Source organism: Puccinia triticina, chromosome 1A (assembly GCF_026914185.1).
Source record: "Puccinia triticina chromosome 1A, complete sequence".
NCBI classification, from domain to species: Eukaryota; Fungi; Basidiomycota; class Pucciniomycetes; order Pucciniales; family Pucciniaceae; genus Puccinia; species Puccinia triticina.
Window position 1 is genome coordinate 71,020 of NC_070558.1, and position 25,347 is coordinate 96,366.

General features: G+C 47.3%; 4 protein-coding genes across 4 annotated transcripts; 3 read left to right on the plus strand and 1 right to left on the minus strand.

Annotated features, from left to right (window-relative positions):
- Positions 1 to 10,102: 10,102 nt before the first annotated feature.
- PtA15_1A3 (uncharacterized protein) lies at positions 10,103 to 11,159 on the plus strand (the record flags this gene model as incomplete). Its single annotated transcript, XM_053165424.1, has 3 exons — positions 10,103 to 10,473; positions 10,557 to 10,787; positions 10,874 to 11,159. 3 exons carry the CDS (start codon positions 10,103 to 10,105, stop codon positions 11,157 to 11,159), a joined length of 888 nt encoding a protein of 295 aa, XP_053016220.1.
- A 579-nt stretch (positions 11,160 to 11,738) lies between these two features.
- Positions 11,739 to 12,027, minus strand: PtA15_1A4 (uncharacterized protein; the record flags this gene model as incomplete). The annotated part of the gene is made up of 2 exons (XM_053165534.1): positions 11,739 to 11,798; positions 11,878 to 12,027. The coding sequence occupies 2 exons, from the start codon at positions 12,025 to 12,027 to the stop codon at positions 11,739 to 11,741; spliced, it is 210 nt and encodes a 69-aa protein (XP_053016221.1).
- An 80-nt stretch (positions 12,028 to 12,107) lies between these two features.
- PtA15_1A5 (uncharacterized protein) lies at positions 12,108 to 13,387 on the plus strand (the record flags this gene model as incomplete). Its single annotated transcript, XM_053165644.1, has 5 exons — positions 12,108 to 12,182; positions 12,289 to 12,545; positions 12,614 to 12,700; positions 12,770 to 12,902; positions 12,992 to 13,387. 5 exons carry the CDS (start codon positions 12,108 to 12,110, stop codon positions 13,385 to 13,387), a joined length of 948 nt encoding a protein of 315 aa, XP_053016222.1.
- A 9,164-nt stretch (positions 13,388 to 22,551) lies between these two features.
- Positions 22,552 to 25,117, plus strand: PtA15_1A6 (uncharacterized protein; the record flags this gene model as incomplete). The annotated part of the gene is made up of 3 exons (XM_053165755.1): positions 22,552 to 23,343; positions 23,431 to 23,557; positions 23,628 to 25,117. 3 exons carry the CDS (start codon positions 22,552 to 22,554, stop codon positions 25,115 to 25,117), a joined length of 2,409 nt encoding a protein of 802 aa, XP_053016223.1.
- Positions 25,118 to 25,347: the final 230 nt, after the last annotated feature.

Here is a 25,347-nt window from a genome sequence, read left to right on the forward strand (position 1 = left end):
TGCCAGATGATTTCATTATCCCACGGCGCAATCCTCAACGTAGTGATCAAACTTTGAAGGTCTGTTAGTCGATTTTGTACCGGAGTGCCCGTCAAACAAAGCAAAAATTGAGACTGAAGTTGCCGTATGTTCCGGGTGCGGTTCGAGCTAGGATTCCTCATCAAGCTGTAATCTGCATCAGCCGGTAGTTCCTTGTGAGCAAAAAGGTTTTGGCGGACTGTCCCACTCACTGTGCTTCATCAAAGACAATTCTGAACCAGCACAGATTCAGGGATTCAACGGTGAGCTGGTTCCCAACTAATCTATTCCCACTCTCCCCAATCATCTCGTAGGTTGTCAGAACAACCAGAGATGATTGGAGGTCTTGACGAGTGAGATTTTTCCGATCAGGTCCGTGGAAAATACAGTAACTGATTGCTTGATCTTTGAAGTGGATGCTAATCTCGTGCTCCCAATTAGACAAGGTTGACAATGGGCAAACAACCAACGTTGCCGCGGATCGATTTACCCAGTCGGCCCAATGATGTTCCACCGCCAAATCGCGAGTAGCCAGGACGTAGGTCAGGGTTGTTAGAGTCTTTCCCAGACCCATGTCATCCGCTAAAATAGATCCTCGGGATGGCGTTGACGTTGATTGGTCCATGGGGTTGATCCCGGCCTCCCTCATATAGCTGTGAATCCAAGCATTTGTCGGATGGAGCCACAGAGCCATTCGATCATCACTGGCTGACTCGTTCTTGCGGAGAAACTGGAGCGCAGTCAGCTGATGGGGTTTCAGATCGGTACACATTTGTCGAAGAGCATCCAAGAGCCAACTTTGTTCGGCGGTCGAACCGGCTTCGGGCTGGTGAAAATCAACATGAGGAATTTCAAAGAAAAGGCTCGAATTGTAGTTCCAGATGGGTGTCAGCTCCACCCTTGCAGCTGCAAAAGATGCTTGGACAAGGGCAACATTGTCGGCTCGGCTGAACACGCAACCCCATAGCTCAGGCTGCCTTGCGTGCTGGGTTACTACAAAGGCGCGCACCTTGATGAGTTGCTGATCGGTAGGTTCAATCTTGTGGCTGGTAACTGGAGTCGAACAGGCTGACATGGGCCCTAGCAACGGGCCAAGATGCTGACTTGCTGTCTCGCTTAGATCTCCAATTCGCTCCCGGGGTGCGCGATAAACGTGGACCCGCAGGCGACCTCGTTGCAGGAAGCCAACCTGTGGGAAATCATGAATTATTGGATGGGGCGATGATGAAATTGGAGTAATGAATTGTCCAAGACAGTACGTGCTCGTCATGACAACTGTGGTGGCGGCTTGCCTTAGTTCGGGTCGGAATGGGTGATAAGGAGTTGCAAAATTGGTGGTCTTTCTTTGTTGGATCCCCGGCAAACCTGTACCCCACACCTGCAGCGGGCCACATACAGAGCATGTTGTCGTGACTTTGGCCCTGTTATTTTGTTTATCAGCCTATCAACATCCTTCCATGTATATGTGTGCACATACCTTGAAGTTGACATTTTGGGACTAAGAGACATATGTACACACAAGTGCTAGAAATGCAAGCTTCTAGTGGATAGCTCCCACATCCGGGGATCCGGGCCGGCAGAGGAATATAGGAGCGGGTTGAATTTCAGTCTCAAGGCTTCTCTAGACTCCACTCCTCATCTGCCTATGGTTAGTTGTAGCAACATCACACAGGTTTTGTGTAATCTCCTAGACCATGTCAAGGGGTTAACGTGGAGCAGCTTATCCCAATACCACCTGCAATGACACAGGAAAGGCACAACTTTCTCCACACACCTTCTTGTGGATCATTTGAAAGTTGCATCACAATAGGAAAACTGCCACATTTTACAAATCAGGGTCCTGGTTAGTGTGTCGAGGCTGAGTGAGCCAAACTTCTCTCACTGGGGATTCATTAGGATGTGGCCTGCAAACCATAACACATGTCAGATTTCCCTCACTTTATCCTGTGAGGTGGAGGAAGATATTGATAAATTGCCCAGATCAGAGGCATGAAACCGTAACGCTGTTGAATGTTCAAAGCAGTCAATTCAACCCTGACTTATGCATGCGGACTTTCCGCTTGGTGGACTATGATGGGAAGCAACAAAATCACTCCCATTTTCTGCACCAGGATTCACTTCTATGAATCAAATGAATCTTTGCAATCTGCTTCCGCATTCAAATGGTCATGATACATCATGCAATGAACCTTGGCTGCCATGAAGGCTGGAACATCAACATCGCTGTGCTGAATGGTGATGACCAAGCTGTGGAGTCCCCCTGGATTATGCCATGCTGCACCAGAACCATTAAAGACAATTTTCTTTACTCAAACCAAAGAATAAAATAGCACTCATATTGGGCAGAAAATATCGCGACATTGGCACACAGTGTTTCCTTACCAGACGGTTAAAATAGCTATGCAATTAGGTTGTAATTCAGTTCATCGTCAGATCAGAAGGACCCAGTCATGAGTTCAGGATGGGTGGCAAATAAATTCAAAATTGGATTGTTTTGATGTGGAATGGATTCAACCTGAGATGAACATGTGTCGCAACTGAGCTCAGTGCTGACATTGGACTGCAATCAGACCTGGCAACTGAAAAAATTACGGCCTGGCACTCTCTAGAGAGTGCAACACATTCCTCCCTGGTGTTAGAGAGGACGTATAAACCGATTTGCGTGACGTATACCTCGGCCTTCGGCCCTCGCGTGCCATTGTACTTGTCTGGCAGGCCGATTTTGGGCCCCTTTGCCGTGGTATTGTCTAGGATTTGGGGCGCGTTTGGAGGCTGTCCTGGGACAATGGGTACTACGGCCGGCGCAACCATGCCTGCCCGAGCTGCCGCTAGTTCGGCCTCGGCTTGCTGGCGAAGTCCGCGTTCTTCTTGGATGGATGCCGCCAATTCGTCCACCCAGGCACGGAGTGCTGCTGCGTCGTCGGCCATTCGAGTGGTTGGTTCAGGGTTGTCGGTGGTTTGGTCTGGTTCTGGTCTGTGCGGTCTTTTTGAGGATCGTCGATTCTCTCTTTAGCTCTGATTGTTTGGTTCTGGTTCTTCTTATCGTTTGGTTCTGGTTCTTCTTGTTCGGTCTTTGGTTCTTTCTGATTCTGGTTTCGGCCTCGTCCCCCGTGTTGAGATCTAGCAATATGTAAGGGTCTGTCCTCGGGGTGGGGAGGCGCTGGTCCGTCAAGTCTAGCTAGAATGTAAATTGCTAGATGGGGAAAGAGAATGGATCTTCCCCCGGCTCCTCCTTATGGTGAGGAGTGTGACATGTGTGTGTAGCTACAAGACATGTCCAGGGATGAGCCTGGCGCGCGGGCGCAGCTCATAACAGGGTCTTGACAAAAAAAATTGGTGCACCAGCTGGAGAAGAGGATTCCCGGATGAATCCTTTGGCAAGAAGATCATTGACGTACCGTTTAAGCTGTTTATTTTCCTGTTCACTCAAATGATACATACCAACAAATGGAGGTTTGGAATCTGGTTTAAGATTAATCTCACAATTGTACCCCTCTCAATGGGGCGGTAAGCAACTCAAAGCATCAGTCACAAAAACATCACTATATTGCTTGAGTTTAGAGGGTAGATCATGAATGGAGGATATTTCGGACAACTTCAAAGATTGAGGAACAAGGAGACTTCTGGGGGATCCCCCTACAAAAAGATGATGTTTAGCAAGCCACGGGAAGCCTAGTATGATATTGGCTGAGGCTAATTCAGTAACAAATAATAAAACTTGGAATTGAGAGGGGCTTTGGGGAAATGAGAAATCAAGACGCCCGTGCCAGCAAAAATATATAGTGCCGGACTTGGCCAAGGTTCCATCAAATCCTCGGCATTGAATTGGTTGCGTAAGTTTGGTCAGGCGAAATTGGTTCCTACGGGCAAATTTAAATTCAACAAAAGAAGCAGAGGCGCCGGTATCGAATAATACGGAAGCCTCTATGGGTTTAAGACCCGAGTGGATAATGGAAGCCTTTAAGATGGGTCGGGAGGAGGGGAAGGGGACAGTAAAGAAAGGATTTAAAGACTCACAAATAGCATCAGCATCCAATTCCATTTCATCAATAGCCTGTTCGAGGCAATAATCCGCCAGACTGAGAGGAGGGATGTGATCCAATGTGATCCTGCTAGTAGAAGCGACAGAGGAGTTGGAAGTCAATCGAGAGGATTCTACGGCCGGGGCGGAAGAAACTCGACGAGTGTCAGAGGAGGGAATGGTCAAGGAAGGGGCTAGAGCCGGAGTAGTTCGATTGGTTTTGATTTGAGATACCGAATGTTTTTGAGAGGAAGACCATCGTCGAAAGAGGTCAAGTTTTTGTTTGATATCCATGTGTTTGCTGCTGGGAAGGGTGCAGCCGCAGAGCTTCTTGTGGGCTTCATCGAATTGTTGACCGCAACGTTGACAGACACCTCGTTGGACGCAGAGGCTCCGAAACTTGGGAAAAGTGAAAGTGTCATCTGAAGAGAACGAGTCAAGATCCATAGGCACAATGCCATTGGGTACACGAGCTGGAGGTGGTGGTGGGGGCGGAGGGTTTGGGCAAAATTGAGGGGGACAACAATGGATGGAAGGAAGTGAGTCAGAATCAATGGAGGAGATCTTGTCTTGAGCTTCGGCCACCGAGACGGCCAAGATTTGTTTTGCTTTGAGAGTTGTTGCGCTCTTCCAATTGTTACGCATGACCGCGATCTTCAAAACCTTTGGATTCAAGGCTTGTTCGTAGATGTCGCAGCGGGATTCTTCCGTCAAATCGACAGCGGAAGAGAGCGTTGAATTCCTCGATCGTTCGATTGCCTTGTTTGAAAGCAAAGAGACGTTTCTTCGCTTCCTCTCCGTCATGTTTGTTGTTGAATACCTCTTCGAGATGGGACAAAAAGGATTTGGCCGATGATAGAACGTCAAGGACATAGGGATCTTTGACCGACGCCGAATCTGTTGGAAGGTTTTGAGTACAAGCGTTTTCGAATAAGATCGCCATCCACCAATTGTAAGCTGGAAAGTTTTTGCCAGGGTTGCCGTTGGGGTGTCGAAAATGGCGGACAATCCAATTGATTTTTGATTTTTCGGAGGAGAAACAGTGGCCTTTTTCTTGCAACTTTTCACGGATGAAGTAGACAAACCGCTTCATCTCCTTAGTGTTGCCTGTGAACTGAGCATATTGGAGTTTGGGAACTTCTCCAGTTGGGCCGCAAGCCATTTCGATTAATTGAGCGGAGTTTTGTTGAATTGCAATTCTGTTGTTCTTGATAGAATGGAGGATGCCATTGATGGAGTGTTGGATTCGATTGACCTTGTTGTTGAAGTTGAGTTTAAGCTGAACAAAATCCGAATAAAGAGTCTTCATACTATTGATATCCTTGATGTCTTCAGCCAAACTGTCGAATGAATTCTTGATGCTCTTCAACTGATCAAAAAGTGTGTCGAGGTCGATGCAATGGTTGGAGTTGTTGATTTTGAGGGAAGAGAGTTGTTCCAAGAGATGTGCTACCTTAATTTCAAGTGGAGTTCAAGTGTCGATGGGACCAATAAAAGGAGAATCGGTAAGATGGCCGGTGGAAGACATGATGATACCGGCTAAAAAATTTCGGTGGCAAAATGATTGTGAGCCTGAGGTATTAGGGTTTTTTGGGGAACCGGGGATAACGGAAAACTACAGACGAGCTACCAGAATTTCCGGACCTGTTTTCAAGGTCTAGTATCCTTTTACAGTGTAACTTTGAAGATTTACTCTTGCTGTTTCTTCAAGAACCTGGCCCCTTGGGGCCGCAAGTTGGGTTGCGGCGAAGCCGCGTTTCGCGGCGGAGCCGCCCACTCAGTTGGAGCAGGAATTTTGCGGCGAAGCCGCCCACTCTGTTGGAGCAGCAATTTTGCGGCGAAGCCGCGGGGCGGGGTAGAGCTGATGCTCGGCCCCTTGAGGGCTGGTGCTCGAAGAAGCTTGGGGCTGAGCTGATGCTCTGGGTTCAGACGCCAATGCGCACAAACAAATTTTGATGGCTAGGAAGGCTTACGCTGATGCGCTGCAGCCTTAGCAGACCAGGGGCATTTTGTGGTGAAAAGAAGAGCCCTATTTAAGCTAATCAGAAAGTCCTCGCAGCTACTGTATCCCGGTCCTCCCACAGAATTGTAACATGGGGTCATCTCCGATGAAGTCATGCCACAATCAGCCCCAAGACTTCCAATCTGGGTAGTGACCGCGAGTCCGCTCATTTGTTCGCACTTAGTCACGGGCTGCCGATCCCAGCCCGGCGCTTTTCCCCAAAGGAAACACATGCACCACCTTATGCGGAATATCATTCACGAAGCGTCTGACACCACGTAGTTTCAACTGTCCCTAGCCAGAGAGCCAGGATGAGCCCATACATTAAAGACACAATTCTTCACCGGCGTGCTGGTGCATACAACAGCTTAGCAAATAAAATCCTGCTTGGCAAGCAGGTGCTGGGTAGCTGCTCTGTGGAAAGGTGTCCTCAACGGCGAGAACATCACCGAGGAGGAGGCTGCTCCGGCGAGCGGGTCTTTTCACTGCTTGCTGGGGAGGAATCTCTGTTGGAATCATCCCCGGCAAGCGGATCCCCACTTGCCCGGGAGGATTCCTCATGTCCGAGGACCTTGCACCTGCTTGCTGAGAAATCTTCCTCAACAAGCAGGTACAAGTCATGGGGGGAATGGAACAAATTCCATCCCGCCAAGTACAAAGGTGTACCCGTTTGGAAAGCCCCCCCAGAAAGCAGTTACCATTTTTAACTGCTTGGAGGAATCTTCTTTGGAATCATGCGCCAGCGGAACAATCCCCAAGTAATATGTACATGTACCCGCTTGCCCAAGATGATTCCCAGACCTTGGCAAGCAGGTGTAATTTTTATGACCAAGAGGAAGCCTTCCGGGCAAGCAGGGGAATCCATCACAAGGTCCTGCAACATTTCACGTCAAAGGTATCAACAGGTTTGAAGCAAGGAAAAGACACACAAAAATGATGAGCCCGGTATATTTTCCCACTGTCAATAAAGGCCAGAAATATTACCTTTGTCTGCTACTGTTACACTGACAAGGTATCACTAGCTTCACAGACATGAAAACAATCAACAGAGCGGCCTATGACACTTACTGGAAAACAGCAGAGGTCCTCAGACTTGCATTGCTGCCAATGCTGGCACAAAACCGCAGGCTGGCAGACGGGCAAAGCCCTACATCATTTTTTCTGCATCCTACTTATCCACAGCCCACTCTCAAACCCTCAAGAATTGTTCAACCACATTGCTGTTGTGCTCTTGGATGACCTGCTGCACCAACTCCAAACGGTCTACCAGGTCAAAAACCCCTCAGATCAACTTCACATCTTGCTCTGCTACTACCTACTGGCAAGGAAGCCTCAGAAGAGTGGAAAAACTCTTGCCGGTTGGACTCCATACCCCCGCTTCTGGGGAGGGGCAATTATTGAAAACACTATGCATGAAGAAGATCTCCAGTAAGGGGAGTGTGCAGACCTATTCCAAAAAATGTGACAAACCCTGAACCACAAAAAATGGATCATTGTTGACTTAGCTGTGCATTTGGCGGAAGCAAATGCTGCCAGCATGCTATATGTGGATGAGCCCGGTGGGTGTGGCAAAACCTACACAATGAATACTGTTATCCATTCCCTGAAAGCCATGCACATCCCTGCAGTAGTGGTTTCATCCTCAGATGCTGCTTCCCTAATGTCAGTCAATGGTGCCACTGCCCACTCCCGGCTCAAATTTCCAATAGAAATCCACTCAACCAGCACCTTCATGTTTGCCCTTTGGTCTCAATGCGCTGAGGTATTGAAAGAGGCAGGTGTGATCATATGAGACAAGGTTTCAATGCAACATGACATGCTGTTGAGGTGGTTGAAGACCGCTTTCTTCAAGATCTTATGCAAGACGGCCAACCTTTTGGTGGCAAGTTAGTCATATTTGGGAGGGGGGGATTTCCAACAGACACTCTTGGTTGTGCGCAACAGGACTATCTTTGACCTGGAGGCAGCCTTCATGATCACCTCATCTCTATGGGCCCATGTTATCAAGTTCTCCTTGACCAAGAACTTGAGGCTGAGTGGTGGTTCAGACTCTGCACTGACAGAGCTGAATGCTTCATTCTACCGCTGGCTACTGACAATTGGAAACAGTACCAGGCAGCACAAATATCATACCCCCCAGACACTTGACTTTGGAGACGTATATGCAAGCCTGACTGAGACAGCTGTTCCCAATCATTTTATAACCACCATGTACCCCAGTTCACCTCTGCACTCCTGAGATTGAGCCACCAACATCAAATACTATGGCTCACGTGTGATTTTGGTGTTGCTCAACCATCAATGATGTTTGTTCACGGTGCCTGCCCGGGAGATTTGTTGAATTCCTCACAATTGACGCCATGGCCACCAATATGAATGGGATCAATGAAGAGGAAGCAGTGACAGAAGAAGTCCCCCACATCACCAGGAAAAAACAATGATCACTTGCCTACAAGTGACATGAAATAGTAAAAAGGCCCCTTTGCACTTTGCTGTGTCACCTGCAGACAAGTGATCATTAATTTTTCCTGGTGTATGTTCTTGATCCGCGGCCTGCCAGAATCAACCCTCCAAATCAAGTTTGCCATACTCATAATCCTGCTCCACAACCTTGACCTGGGAGCGGGACCAGACTATTGATAGATGAGATTGCCCCCGGTGGGTTCAAGTGCAGCATACTTACCAGATTGCATGTCAGCTCTATGTGCACCATCCCCAAGATCAAACTTATCCACAAAGCTAATGCCTCTAATGGTGTATTGTTCAGTTGGTTCCAATTCCTGGTTGCAATAGCATTTGCGCTCACAATCAACAAGTCCCAGGGCCAATCACTTGCGCAAAGGTCATGGTGTACCTCCCATACTCTGTTTTCAGCCATGGCCAACTGTACGTTGCCCTCTCCCAGGTAACATCCATCATGGCTCTCTCAATAGGGATTGTCACACAGCCAACACAGCCCAATTCCAAAATCAATGTTTTTAACCTTGATGTGATCAGGAGGCGCACAACTCACCCAGCACAAGCTTGAGTGAACCAGAGATCAGGATTCTTTGCACATGCATATACAATATGGGCCTTCAATGCTATGTTATATGATTTATTTCTTTGGGGGCCCAAGACCTGGAGCCGAATTGACCCCAGTTGCTCTCATCCATACCCTCACCCCTTTTCCTATCACTGATCGCGCGGCGTTTGCGCCGCGTTTTCCCCTAGTGTTTTAGTAATAGGCTTTGCGCGGGAGCAAGGTGGTTTGATTTGTAAATGAGATTGATTTCAAGTTTTGAAGAAGGCAATGATACAAAGATTTTGCCACGAGGAAAGGAGCTTCCTGGTGGCTACAAGGACTTATTTATAATCTAACAACCAGCGAGGAAATTTCCAGAAATGACTACGAAGCAAGGATGATCATGAAAAACAGAAAGGAAAAGAAAAGTAAGGAAACTTCCGCGAACAAGAGCGGCATGTTTCTCGAATGTTCATTATCAAGAATGTCTTCAATGATCCTGGGAAACTTAAACAGAATAAACTTCAGTCATCTGTAACTTCAGTCATCTGTTTGTTACAGATGACCTGTGACGACCGCGTCTTGCAGCTATGTATGACGTACTTTGAATGCAAACGGCAGATCGATGCGGACAACTAACTTGAAAGGTGCCCGATAGTAATTTTTAATAGCTCATGTTTAAAGGCTTTGAATTTGTCAACTTGGCCAGCCAAATGCTCAACTCTCGACCCTCAGTTCAGTGATGCTTAATAAAAGCTGTTGCATCATGCATGTATGCAGCATAGAACGTTTAGGAACCAGGAAGCGGGAAGATCCACCGGAATACTCTTGACGTTAGCCCTGCTGCACAATTCCCTCCGCTAGTTCGTCACCTCTTGAGGTTCAAACCCCTTCTACTCTTCCGGCGTTGAGTTTTTTTGCTGAATCCCTACACGCTTGAGAGCGCTCGTTTTCTGGCCCTTCCGCTCCCAACCTCAACCTTCAATTCTTGCTTCAAGGACCGAACTTGGTATTTTAGACTTCGTTCTTCACATCACAGTCAACGAGCCGCACTATCATGGCTTCTTTCGCTCGATCAGTCATCACATTACTCGGGTTGTTTGCTTTCTTCTTCAGTTCTATTTCGGCCCATGTTTTCGTTAAACAGTGGAAAACTACCTCTTCTCTAGACTGGCAGCCGGGTCAAAAGGAATGGAAATTAGAAAACACAGCATATCGCCGAGCCTCGGACAGCATCGGATGGGTTGGCAGCAAGTTTCTCACTACCAACAAGGCCATCGTTTGCGGCGCCTCTCATACACCGAAGGGCCAAGTGGCTCCATCCGGTGGCAAATTCTTCTCAGATGCCGATGAATCAGCTGGTAAGACGTTGAAAGTTCGTGCTGGGGGGAAGGTATCTTTAGTTCTTCAGGGCGATACTGGTCGTGGGTAAGAGCTTTCCATGTTTTGAAAATACAAGTTTGAAGCTACAGCTTTTCATGGTATTGGTTGTTTCGCTTGTGGTGTTCAAGATACCCTCACCATCACGGTCATCTCCAGGCGTATCTTGGGAAATGCGGCTCATCTCCAACAGCATGTCAATCTTTCGATGCCTCGACTGCGTCTTACTTCAAGATCCAAGAAAACAAAGATGGTGTGACACAGTTGCACAGGCAGTATTCTTCCCAGCTCGGCGGTGATGTTTGGGAGGTCCCGATCCCTAAGGACATTGCCTCAGGCAGCTACATCTTTCGATTCGAGATGTAAGCTTTGTTATAGACCTGCTGTTGTTTTTATCTGCCGCAAACCTGGAACTCTGTGGATAACATTTTATACCGGGTCGTGATAGAATCACCTGGGGCGAATCGGTCGAAAGCGAAGGCTATCAGGACCAGTATTACCCGTCTTGTGGTCAACTGTATGTCGAATCCGACCATCAGGCTTCGCCAAGCAACATACCCTCAATCAAACTTCCGGAGGGTTATCACAACGGAAACTTGGGACCTTTATCAGTTTTACCAGGTCCCGCCATGTACTCGGAATCGCGTCGGCGAAGATCAATGCACCCACCCTCGAGATCGCATCGCCGAAAGTCATTTCACTCCCCCTCGAAGTCGCGAGATGGAAACATTTGAAGCTGCAATTCCATCTGCGATGGCTGTCGGCACTGCACTTTTTATTTTGGTTTTCTTAACTCATGCCTCCCCCCCTTCTTGAACATTCTTATTCATATTCAAGGAGGAATCACTCTGCTCGGGAAATCCTTCTGCTAGATAATCCATGATACTTTTTTGATTTTGATTTTCCTCCCTGCGGGAACCTATCTCTGGATTCTGAAGATATTCTTAGAAAAATTGACTCAGCTGCTTTTTATTGTTCACAATATCAGTATTCTCGCCAGTTAATTTTGTTTATAGCAAATGAAGGATCACTTCTCCTCCCCGTACTCACTTCGTTACACATTACGTAGCCGCTCCCTTTTGTGATGGACCACCCAGAGTTGTCGGGTGATCATCACGGGAACCGTCTTGATACATTCAACACATGTTGTAGTATTGAGTCTGCGCTGGGTATCAATTCCGTGTGAAGCGCGCAGGTTGGTAGTGTATTCAGGTGGCCTTCGAATTTGATCGTCCCACCAATCCATGAACCGGGCAATGTCGACTCGAGACCACATTTTCATTCATGTCGGCCGAGTGTAGGAGGTTTGTGATCTACCGAGTGATCCCGGAGGCAGACCTTTGATGGATGATTGGCTGATCATGGCCGGGGCACTGCGAGGAGATGATGATAATTTCAGAGACATCAGTTTACAAGAGGAAAGAAAGCGAGGAGGGTTTACTGTACTCGTACATGACCGGCTGATTGCATCAAGCGGGACGAACTGGATTTACAAATCAGCGCGAGCAATAGTGGCCGACGGTGCGACTGGGCCAGCTGAGTACTAATGAGGTCGGCACATCGGCCGATGGGCTGGAGCCATCTGACATGTCTCTTGGACATTTGCATATTTGCAGCGGTTTTTCAATAATGCTCACCGGCTCATATCTTTCACCCAGCACCTGAACCAAGTGGAATCCATCATGGCGGAAGGCGGTCAAAACATGCCAGTTGACGGAAAGGATAATTGGGATTCACGGCAAACATCCCGCGCAATGGTAAGTACTAAGCTGAAAAATCAACCTTAGGCGTCATCAAGGTTAGATGAAAACGACAAACCCAGCCACCAATTCTGAATGTCAAGCTATAAAATGTCCTCCAAAGTCCCATCTATGGATGTTTCCCTACCCATTGACGAGCGACATCACCTCAAAACCGTCTCACAAGTCGAAAAGCCAGATCAACCTTGGCTCCGTCGAGGAAATCAAGCCGTCCTTTCCAGCAATGGTTCAAAACAGGTATCTGATGGGGCTTAACTACAGCCTTCCGCTTATAGTCGTTGTCCTCCTCGGCGTAATCTCACCATTTCGTTCCGCGGACGCTTACCTTATTACCTCACCAGCGACAAATGACTTTTGGTAGTTGAGCATCCAAATATAAGTTATATTTTTCAATCAGTCCTGAAACTAAGAGAATGACTCTTTACTAGCATGGGGAACAAGAAGTCATTGACATGGTCAAGCGTCAATTCTGATCCCGCGACTTTCTCCGTTGCAATAACGAACCAGGATCCCAGGTAAGTCACCGCTGAGCTCGACGTTCACTACTCTGGTGGAACTGTGTCTAAAATCCTTACTTGCTTCAGTACATACCCCACTGCACTGAGCACCCTCGTCGTGAAAGGCTTACCAAAAAGATTGGGCAGATACGATATACCTCCTTCGGCCATTAAAGGACTCAAGGAAGGCAGTGGTTACCAAATCAACATAATGAGTCCAGTCAGTAAATCGATTTCCTGGAATTAGATCGAGCACTTATCCGATCGTCATGGCTGAAGCATCCTCTCTACAATTCTTTTGCATGACAGGAAGGTGGAGCTATCCTAGCTCAAAGTCCTACTTTCACAATTTCCCGCGAGGATGATGAGTCTGGCGACGGCGGGGCAGATGATGACGAGGCCCAGGTATTGAACTATGCGGATCATCAGGAGGAAGCCCGGACTACGACCATTCACCATCACCACGGTGCCCTCAAGGCAAATAAGGGGAAAGACAACATGTATAGATATCGAAGACTCGGGAAGACTCATCCGAAAAGTCACAGACACAATCAAGCGAGGCCTTACCGCTCCCGCCAAAGGTTCCAGAAAGCCAAGGCCAAATCAAACACCCTTTACAATTCAATCCCAAGGTTTGATCACTCTAGAGGCGCTTGTTCGCGCAGCCCACGCAACCCTCGGGTTGCAAAGGTCGTAAGAATTTGAGCTAATCCTCAGCTTAAGCTCAAAATGCTCTTCTTGTTTATTCCTCAATCGCTTATGTAATAGCTTCAATCTTTGTAACTGTTTTAATTCCGTCAACCCTCCTCGATGCTCAATGCATATAGTGCTGTGATTGTGATCCAAAGAAAGCTTCCGGCGGGCCCGATTTCGGAAGCCAAACACTCTCGCACTTGGTCTAGTTTATTTTGCTTGATACAAAAGTATGCAAGTTCACAACAATTACGAGGGTACTGCAGAATAGAGCAACGCCTTGGTGCTCCGGGCTGAAAGTCTTTGCTTGAAATTTGGAATCACGAAATGATTTACTTTGATCCCGAAAGACAAGCCAGGGCTAAACGACTATACAAATCCTAACTTAACTAAGTCCCTCTGTTTGGGGAGGGGGGACGCTGTCCCGCAGGGATCCTCTGATGCCTCCCTTTCGCGGGAGGGGCGCTTCGCCCCAGGCTGCACCAGGCCCTCCGAAAAGAGGGACTCGTGTTAAGTTAGATACAAATCAGGGTCTCAGAGTCATTGCATATGCAATTTTTGAGGTGGAGATATGATACATAAGACTCTGCTTGTTAAAGGGGGCTAATCTTTTGTAAATAAACTTATGATGTTTTACTTACAAAAGTCTAAAAAATGATGTTTCATAATTGTGTAATTGTACAATGCTTTTAAGAGCATTTGCATTTGTTGGGTTAAGTTGACAATTTTGGGGAACTGAACCCGGCCGGCAATCACATTGCTTTGGGCTAAACCCAGGTCAACAAACCTCAGGGTGGATTTCAGGTTTAGGCTTGCTAAATTTAGCTAGCCTAAACCTGAAATTTAGCCTGAGGCTACGGAATTTCTGACATCAGTTAGCCTCAATTTGACCCGACAAATGTGTCTGCCCACTCAAAATAGCCTTGGTCAGCTAACCTTCCCACAAACCTGGGCTCACTTGACCTGGGAATTAAGCAAAAAAATTGAATGCTCTTATAACAGGGCCTTACTAAAAATATGTGGTTTTCTGGGGCCCCCAGACTGTGCAGCGCAGCCTGTTTCCTGCATTTACACACCTTTTTTTATATAATTTTTCCCGGCTTAGTTTCAAGCTTTTTTTGATTTTTTTCCCTACCCCTTGAAGAGTTTAGAATTTAACTAGAGGACAAGGCGGCTTTGCCGCTGTAGGGGGAAGGGGGCAGTAGGCCATCCCCAACTTTCTCTCTCCTCTCCCCAGTTCAAATCAAATGTATATGCACTGGCCAGCTCCCCACATTGAAGAGAGAATGTGCCTGGGCGAAAGGGTGTGGGGCAGGAAAAGGTAAGATTCTGACAACACCTATCACTGAATACAGATGATGAAGGAAGACATTTGAAGATAAGAGAGGACTGGTTAGGGCCAAAGAAAGACCTGGGAAAGACATTTTCTAGAACCCAAGATCAATTTTATTACTAGCCAATTAGAAGAATCAATAGTCTCTTCTGCTTTACAATTGAGGAGAATATGAAAATGAGGAACTCAAGAGGAACAGAAGAATCATGAGAGAGAAAAAAGAAAAAGGCTTGCCTAGCTCAGTAGAAGTATGAGCTACAAAGGAGCCAGGGGCCCTAGGACTAAGAGCATCTCCACCGCGCGGGAATATCTGAGGGACTAAATCCCCAACTCGCGCAACTGCGGTGCAGTTATAGTCCCCCGCCCAAAATTGTTTTCACACCGCAAGGTCCTAGAATTAGGACCTGGATCTTGTGAAAGGCTGTACCCCCAATGCCCCCTACTCAACAATCCCAGGAACCAAACGTATAGCAAGCCACACGGAACAGAAACACAAAATCAGCATGAAGAAAGACCCAGGCGTACTTGACCCCGCCGTATTGCAGATATTAATCCAACAAAGGCAACTAGTGGCAAGGTTCAGAACCACTGTAAATGAAGTCATTCCGATGCTACTCAATGACAATGAAGATGAGGACGACATTTTCCCTTTGCATGGTGGATCAAAACCAGGTAAACTGCCCAACCGTCCCCGCGACTTTGAAGGAGCCTACCAGAGGCTCGTTGGTCATTAATTTTTCCCGGGACCTTTCTACAACAAAGTAGTATTCTGGCAACGTTTTTGAATGGGAAAGTCTTTCTTCTTGAAGATCACCAACGCTGTTGAAAACTTCAATCCCTACTTTAAGCTCAGGACCAACGTGTTGGGAAAACCTGGAGTGAGGCCCCTTGTCAAGATAACAGCAGCTTTGTGAATGCTTGCATATGGAGGTGCTGCCAACTACGATTACAAATACCTACAGCTAGCCAAGTCAACCTCTCAGGAGTGTATGGATTGATTTTGCAACGATATTGTTGCTATCTACTCTGCGGAATATCTTCAACACCCAACAACTGCTGACTTGGAATGACTGCTCTCTGATGGTGCCAAACAAGGATTCCCAGGTATGCTTGGATCACTCGATTGTATGCACTTGGAGTGGAAGAACTGCCCATCTGGGTGGGCTGGAGCATTTCAAGGAAAGGAGAAGGTAATGACTTCATGCTTCTCTATAATTCTCTAAGAAGCAGCATGTTCTACTAACCTCCTGCTATCATTTTCAGCGACCAACAGTGATTCTTGAGGCAGTTGCATCACAAGATATGTGGATCTGGCATGCCTACTTTGGCTTGCCAGGCTCACACAATGACATAAATGTACTCGACACTTCACCTTTATTCACAAATCTTTTAAACAGTCAGGCGCCGCGATGTGAATACACAATCAACGGACACGCCTACCAGCAAGGGTACTATCTAGCCGATGGAATCTATCCAGACTGGGCGACGTTTGTGAAGACCTTCTTGCAGCCCCGGGGAGCCAATCAGAAATACTTCGCAAAGCTGCAAGAAGCCCGACGCAAGGATGTCAAGTGTGCTTTTGGGGTGCTTCAAAGTTGATTTGCAGTCGTTTCACGACCAGCCTGAGGCTGGAAGCATTACAACCTCACAAACATCATGAAGGCATGCATCATCCTCCACAACATGATTGTGGAGGATGAACAAGATACATATTTGAGCTATGCCTTCGACAAGAACCCCGCTGGTGCCATCATCACCGAGGTGGAAATCTCAAGAGATGGCTCATCTATTTCATTTTCTGATTTTATTGACAACTATCATTCAATGAAAGACTCTAGCACTCATTTTCTGCTCCACAGTGATCTTGTAAAACATCAATGGGAGATCAAAGGTTGACTTGACAAAGAAGAACCTTGACTCTTATTCAAAATTTATAGCTTTTACTTTCTCTTATTTTTGCTTTTACTTTCTCTTATTTTTGCTTTTACTTCTCTTATTTCTCTTTCCTAAAACTTTGCAATCAAAACAACCACAGATTGTGTGATTTAAATTTGAGTGAGCAATTGAGAACAACCTGAGATCGCGTGATTTAAATTTGAGTGAGTGATTGAGACAAATGAAGAGAAGGAAAACATTTGATCATTCTGGTCAACCACAGGACATAGAATCGATATCTCTTGATAAGATGACAAACAAATCTTTCAATGTTTTATTTGATAAACAAATCTTTCAATGTTTTATTTCAATCACATCAAACTAAAAATTTAGACAGAGAAATGAAACAGGGAGAAACAAGATCTAAGTTTGTCTTGAGCTTGTTTTGTTCCGGAGCAATTGGAGAATCTCTTTTCTCTTGAGCTTGTAATATTCTTCTTGCTTGCTGTCGAGGCCGTCAAGATCTTTATTCATGATGGCAAGCTTGGCAGCAGTCTCTCCGTTTTGTGTGATGCGTTCAAGAGAAAGTGAATCGTTGCTGATGATGTCATCAAGGGTGAAACCGCTGCGCTGCGCTGACATCAGCGGCACTTTTAGCGCAGCGCAGCGGTCCACCGCTGATTCTCCAGCCCAATCAGCGTTAGCGCAGCGGTCTGGCCGCTGCGCTGACGCTGATTTCAGCGTTATACCGCTGACAATTTCCGGTGATCAGCGTTAGCGCAGCGGATAAATGAGCGCTAAAGCTGACAAAAAGCGCAGCGCAGCGGAAATTGCGCTGAATTGCCGCTGACCGCTATTTCAGCTGTCAGCGCGCTGTTTCCGCTGTGCAAGCGCTGACGGCTGCCGCAGCGGAAGCGCCGCTGTCAGTGAGGTGCAGCGCATTTTTCCACAGTGTGATCAATGATTGCTGAGATTATTCAAGAAACCTTTGAAGAACGTGAAATTTATCTGAAATCACTCAAAGTTGAACCTGATCCACCTTTGAAACATACCAGCTCGGAGTGCCCACCCGATCCAGAGTCCAAAAGTGATGGGGACAAGTTTAATTTTTATCCGGAAAATTCCCAAGCAGTCCAACTCAACACCATTAAGATTGAGTGCTACACCAATGGTGATTTTCCCCTAGACAAGAAGGGTTGTGTCTTAGCTTGGTGGAAGGTCAGTCTCAAACTTCCTTTTCTTTTTCCTCCTTAGTTCCTAATTGACTAATATTTATATTGACACTGTTTGATCAATTCCTTTTGTCAACTTATTGACGCTGCTCAGAAAAATCCCAAGTTCAGAAAATATCAAGAATCTTCCACCCCAACAACCTCAAAACCCCATAAATAGTAGTCTACTTTTGATTTTTTCTTGATTATTTTTCCTCAATCTTCTCCCCCCCAAAAAAAAACTCCAAAACCCAACAGTGGGTCAGCTACGCTAACATAGCTGTTAGCGTAGCGTAGCGCAGCGCAAATGCGCTATTTTTTAGTGTAGCGTTAGCGCAATTGCGCGCATCTGCGCTAACGCTACGCGCAAAGGATGCAAAGCTATTTTAGCTTTTAGCGTAGCGTTAGCGCAGATGCGCGCAATTGCGCTAATGCTAAGCACGCAAGGCGCAAAAGAGCGCGTGCTATGCTGCGCTAAAGCGTTTTTTGCGGCAAAAAAAGTGCCTTTACTCCTCTAAAAGCGCCTTAGCGCAACGTAGCTTAGCGTAGCGGCTGTAGCGCAGCGCTAACGCTAAACAAAAATTGGTATGCTGTTAGCGCCGCTGAAAATTAGCAAAGCGTAGCAGCGCTAACGCTATTCAAAAAAGGTTGGCGCTTTTTTGCCGCTACGCTAAACTTTAGGGCTAAAATAGCGTAGTTTAGCGTAGTGGCCCACTGTTGCTTGAAAACCCCATTAAAAGTCACTTTTTTCATTGGTTTTTTTTTAGAATTTTGTACCTAGATCAGTGGTTTTTAATCGCCGATATCAGTGGTTGACCAACTTGGATCAGCGGTTTTAGACCGCTGCGCAGCTGCTGATATCAGCGGTTTTCCGCTGAAAACAGCGTCAGCGCAGCGGTCCTGCCGCTGATTGCCCGCTGATTTACCGCGCTAAATATATATATATTTTTTCCGGTGAGACCAATCAGCGCTTAGCGCAGCGCCCCACCTGCTGATTGTCAGCTCAGCGCAGTGGGCCCAAAAAACGCTGCACTGACCGCTTTTTGCGCTGTCCTCAGCGCAGCTGTTTCACCCTTGATGTCATTGAATTGCTTGGATTCAGAAGCAATTTTAGTTTGAGCGCCTGCGACATCGGCTTTCCATTCTTGGTCTTTCGCGGCGATTTGGTTGAGTAACTTTGCTTTTTTTTTCCAACTGGTCGCTCAAGTATCAAGGCATTGGTACCAGTACCATCAAACTCGGAGACTGCATTGGATGGTGCGGGAGTAGATTCAGGTGCATTTGACAGAGGATGTTCACTAGTTGAACTTGCAGCTCTCTTTCTCTTAGAAATCTTGGCCTTCTTTTTTTTATTGCAACAGTAATTATTCCACTTCAGGCTTTTGACAAGTAGATTGTAGCAGCGTAAGTGTTTGAAGTGTGTGAGCTGGTCCTTGGTGTAAAGTCGGAGAGCTTGGTTTAGCTGGTCCTCAACAGACGCACCAATCTGGTTGAACTGTTCAACCTGGTGAACACAGCCACGGAATTTGTTGATCGATGGCTAAATGTTGTTACTCCATTGCTTTTTCAAGCTGGTGACTGGTTGGATCGGATTTGGTATTGCTTTGTGATACACAATCAAAACTTGTTCCCAGAAAGTGTTTCCGTCTTGATTGGTTCCAACAGAGGGATCTTTGGATATCTGAACCCAGGCGCAACATAGCTCGTAGTCCTTGGGGCTTGTAGTCCTTGGGTTTGGTATAGCTAGGATCTTTCTTCTTTTCCTCTCCCTGCACGGCTTGGCTCTTGTTGGGGGTGAGATTTGGATTGATATCCTCTGAGTGTAGGTAGCAAAAAGTCCCAGTACTTGTTTAGTTTTTTTTGACAAACAATTTTGAACAAGCAGAAAAGAAAAAAAACCTTACCGTTGTTGTTGTTGGAAGCAATATTGTTATCAGTTTGGACTTCCTCATCATCTTCATTGCCGGGGGTGATGTTGCTGGGTTGTTTTTTTCTTCTTGGCATTGCAGGCGAGTGGACAGGTGAGCTGGATTGGTGATATACGTGGAGGTGTGGGGTGGGGATATTGGGGGTTGTGTATTGAAGGCAGTGCAGTATCACAAGAAGTTTTTCTGTGTGATATGTGGTACAGGGGGACTATCTGAGGAGCTATACAGTCTCAAAGCTGGGACTGGTATAGGGCCCGGGAGGGTTTTTCTCAGTTTGGAAACCCGTTTAGGGCCTCCGGTGGAAGGACTAAACCGGGTTTGGGTAGCTAAATTTGGTTTAGTCCCCCAATTTAGGGCCAGCGGTGGAGATGCTCTAAGCACTACAGTCAAGTTGATTATCTAATCCTCCATGATTGGTTTGCACACGTGGGGCCTCCCAAAGACTGTGGCAAGCCCCAAACTTAACTAAGTCCAAAGGTGGGGGCGCGAAGCGCCTCCACCAGAGGGACTTATGTGGTATCAGTGATTTAGGACTGAGAGCAAAGGCCAAAAACGCTGATTTTGACAAATGTTCCCAGAGCTCCTTCACCTCCGAGGATCCCAACAATGTTTTTGGATCAGATGAAATATCAACATCTTGTCTAATTTTTGATGCATCAATATCATCATGAGTCCTCCTGCCTCACTCACAATGATCCATCAAAGATGGTGGATGGCAAAAGCCAACCCGGAGACTGTTAAAACAGCATTTTTAGTGCAAATCCATACACTTGCCTCAAGGAAAAAAAATGACAGGTATCTGGGACTCACTGCTCTGACAGATCTGAGAATGTCACAAAGCTGCAGGATGCGTGTGGGAACATGCATTTTTGGCCATTCACTCCAAATCCCGAGGGAGCCAGTTTGAAAAACAGTGATTAATCATCTGTTCTAGCTAGGACAAGTTTTCTTGTGTTTACATCCCCTGTATCTCAAGTTTGGCAAGGAGAAAAATACACCAGAAGGTGGCTGGAGATAGCCACGCTTCTGATGAGTCTTAGTGAAAATGTACGGGGTGATCACAAAAACACACCACCGTACAGGGACCTTAGCACAAAAAGGCAAGGATATGGGGCATAACTCTCAGGCCAAAATCACCTGTAAGGCATAAGTCCCTCCCAGAGGGAGGCCAAAGGCCTCCCTCGGGAGGGACTTAGTTAAGTTAGGGCAAGCCCTCACATTCATTGCCAAACTTGGTTGAGTAGTTGGCATATTCCCTCCTTGAAGGATCGTTCCCGCGCGCGCGGGGGACATCCTTCAAGTGTTACACCCACAGCGGCATGCCAAACTTGCCAAACATGGCAGTTTGGCTGCCATTCCTCGCGCGACTTGAAGTTCGGATTTCGACGAAGTCGGAATCCGACAACATCCCACCTCTCAACCACCCCAACCAGCCCTTAGGTTAGGTCCTGGGTTAGGTTAGGTCCTGGGTTAGGTCCTGGGGGGGATATGAAAAAATGTTGACAAGAGGAACGAAGTCGATCGACTTTTGCGAAGTCGATCGACTGTAAATGGCAGCCAAACTGCCATGTTTGGCAAATTTGGCATGCCGCTGTTGGGTGTAACACACCCTTGAAGGATGTCCCCCGCGCGCGCGGGAACGATCCTTCAAGGAGGGAATATGCGGACCGGTCGGGTGAGTAATATGTAGCCTTACTTGGGACCCTCGCGCCCCTCGAAACGTCCCCCGGGTTCTGTGAACGACGGACTTGAGCTGTCGTTCTCGGAACAGTGAGATTTCTTCCAATCGCTCCTGTGGAGTAGGGAGTCGAATCTCCCATTCCTATGTAAATATTGTAGGGGTCTTTCGTTTGTATCCTTTCGTTCTCTTGTTCTCACAGTTCCTTTGCTTGCTTAGCCTTTTACTGAACTCCAATGTCCAAGAGTTTTGAGGTCAAGGATTCACCTGCAGGGACCTTGAAGCAAGCGATGCAAAAGATCATCTATGCAAGTATGCATCACTGTCCACCTGATGGACCAGGAACACAGCTTGCTCGGTTCCACTCACCCACCGATCAACAAAGGCTTGTTATTCATGTGAACGTAAACCGCTCACAAAGAAAAAGCTTGCGCGGTGAATGTATTCATGCAATGTTCCTTGTATATTTCACCGGCGGGAAAATATCTGCATCACATCGTCATAATTTGTTCCAAATGGTTTTAATCAAGGGCACCGGTTTTCAATCGACTGCGTTTTTTGTGTTTGGCTCGCCAACGGTTCAAGCCGATTTTTCAAGCAGAATTTATTTATTTTTGGTTGCCTATTCTAGCGTGTTCTGATCTGTCAGTGTCTTCGCTCAGCTGGCATTCTGGCGACTGTCAAACAAAGGAATTCCAATTTCACCCACCAGCAAACCAGGATTGTGTTTACATAAATGCGTCCAATTTGATTTGATTAGACCTTTACAATTTAAATTGAGTTCCCATTCACCAGAGTGACTGAGTGCCCCTGAATGGTTGTTACACAATCTTACACGCCATGTTCACTCAGGCTCGCGTTCACTGTCCTGCTCGGTCAGTTGAGCAAGCTCGCTTGGTCGTTGCTCTTGGGAGTCCAAAAACATCCCTACATAATCCCTCGAAACCTTAGAAAGTTCGGCGGCCTGCCCGTTAAATATCGATCCGGCAATCATCCTGATTTCTTGTCCCTGCAAATAAACATTTATCCAACAAAAATAGCTTTATATATCATATCTGCTCGCCCTAGTTCCTTTCCCTCCACCTCTGCCTCGCAGACACCGGCCAATCAGCATCCCTCTCATCAGCCGCTCGCCGAGCCAACCCAACCAGATGAGGCGCAGTTATTGTCACAGTGCAAAGGGTTCTAGATCCAACCTCCAGGCTGCTATCAAGTCCCCTCCATCGCGGTCTTCTTCCCAGACCCCCACCCGAATCCCCCTCCAAGCGGCGCTCAAGGCCATCCAGTCCCACCAGCCTCACCGTCCGATCGAACTCGCCTTCCAGATCGGAGAAATCTTTCAAGTCAAAGGAGAATCGGTTGAGTCAGACGGCTCGGTCTGGCTGGATGTGATGAGCCCAGTCAGCGGCTTGAGAGGCATCGTTCCCCTCCACAAGTTCCGAATAATCAGTCTCCCAAACCAATCCGCCCATGACCACCAACCCAGCCAACCCCAGCTCCACCAACAGCTCCATCCCCCCACTCACCCTTCATCTGACGACAAGTTCCTTCACTCCCGCTCACTCCAGCGGATCCGCAAACGTCTTTCCAGCCACTCCACTAGCAACAACCAACCCTTGAAATCGCCCCCGGCAGCTGCCGGGGAGAAAGCTCCTGGGAGTGGCACCCAACCGGAAGCCTTCCCATTCCCGCCGGTTGATCTCTACCAGCCTCCTTCCGAGCCGCCTGAATCTCCTGTCGGCGCAACTCGACCCAGGAATCGCCGATCCATAACCGTGGGGTCTACCAAGCCCCCAAATCCTTCGGGATCCAGTTCAAATCCACGAAAGCGTTTCCTCTCTCAGTCTGCTCAAGCAAATAATGTGCCCCCATCCGCGCAGAAGTCGCCCGTTGAGCCAAACTCTCCAGCGCAGTCGAAGCCGGCTCAGCTCCTATATGGTGTTGTCAGTATTCCTTGCGCTTCTTCTCAAGTCAACCTCTTTCAATCACCACGTAAACGGCTGCTTATTGCGCCTTCCTTTTCATCGCAGGTCAAGCACGCTTTCCAATCGGAATCGGAATATGAACTAAATGCCCAGGCTGGAGAGCCAATCATTATTAACGCATATAGTGACCTTGGATGGTTTGTTTGTAAACCAATCAGTAGGCTAGGCGGTCGTAAGTCCCACATGTCATCCTATTACGATTGATTGTCCTATCTGCTTAGCTGATCCGATTTTTCGAACAGATGGTTTACTCCCAGTCAGTCACGTACAAATATGCGATATGAGTACAGGAATGGAGCTCTCACCTGCCAACCTCGATCAATTCGCCCGTTCCTCTGGCTTGCCGCGTGTGAATGAGTGGGAAGAGGCCACTGCCGCCTACCTCTGCCGCAGGATCCCACTCGGTTCATTCGAGACCCCCGTCGTGCCGTCACCACCATCATCAGACGCCCTGCCTACTGTGACTCTATCGGAGCCGCCTAAGCCACTCTATGCCGAATGCCCACCAACCGTGCCATCCGCGAAGAAAGTCATGGCTTCCTCTGAGCTTGTTCGCGAATGGCAACGTCGACAAATGGAAGACACTCTGTTGATTCAGCCGCCTAGTCCACCCAGACAGTCCATGTACGCCTCTGCCGCTCGATGTTGCGCCGGGCAGGGCACCTTTATCATGGGGACCGCCGAGTCCTTGACTGAATGTGAGGGACAATTCTGGTTTACCCTCAAGGTGATGCTTGTCTTCCCGAACGAAACGGCACACTCGACGAAAACTCTGACAATACACAGATCCTATGAAGACCTTGTCAAGTTTGACCGGTCTTTACAATCACATCTGAGGATCACATCGAAAAATGATGCCGAAGAGCTTCAGATGCCCTGGTTAATGGAGCATGTCTCAGGGAACATGGTTGACCAACAATTTTGTTCTTATCAGGTGGATGAACTGACTGGCTACCTATACCAGTTGTCTCGAGCATCCGTCGAGATCCGGAAGCTCAGAGAGGTTTACGACTTTCTAGGCCCGCGGCAGGGTGACTTGGAGCTGGAGGAAGAGATGGGTGCGACAATGGGTCAGGTAAACGAGGATGCGATCATTCAGTATCTAGATGAAATGGCGCTCTCGTCGGCCAAGAATGACCTTAATGATAATCTGGCCAAATCGAGCCCGACCGCTTCGCAATCAACCTTCGCCGATCGAACCACTGTTTCATCAGTATACGATAGCTTCAATTTCCATCGTCATCACTCAGACCCGTCTTTAGATTACATACCATCCAGTCCATCATCACACCCTTCAACAAAATTGAAGGCCTGTACCTCTACTTCGCTCACCAAGACTCCGGTGAAAAGCTACTACAACTCGGACGGCCAATTCACCAAGATGAAAATTTGTGATCTTCATTCGAACGATGTCATCGCCATCAAGGTTCCGAGCACCGTTGGTTTGGATGAGCTGACTGAGAAGATTCATAACCGGTTCAACGAGACGTCTTCATCAACAGGATGCAGCGCCGGCGACGATTTCTTCGGCGATCGCTCCGTGCATTTGAAGTACCTCAACGGCAATTTGCTCGATCAGAGTTGCATAGACTTCGACGATTGCGAGTCTTTGCTTGATGGGGGCGACGCTGTCCCGCCTCACTTGGGTCCAGGAACATTTGTACGAATCACAAATGATGCTCAATTACGCAAATGGATCGACACCAAAAACAAGTTGGTGCTGTACATCTAAAGGCAACCCCAACCCTCTCCAATCTAAACAAAGAAAAAATCAAATTTGGATCGTCCGAAAACGAAGAGCAGTCCCATCGCGTCACCAAGAATAGTCCCCAATTCTGTCTTTTTTCTTACACTTTCGACCTCTATTCCTCATTTTTACCTTTTTCAGCTGTCACTCTCTGATGTGTTTCGCACGTACCTTTTCTATCCATTCATTTAACACCAAGATGTATGAGCTTCATA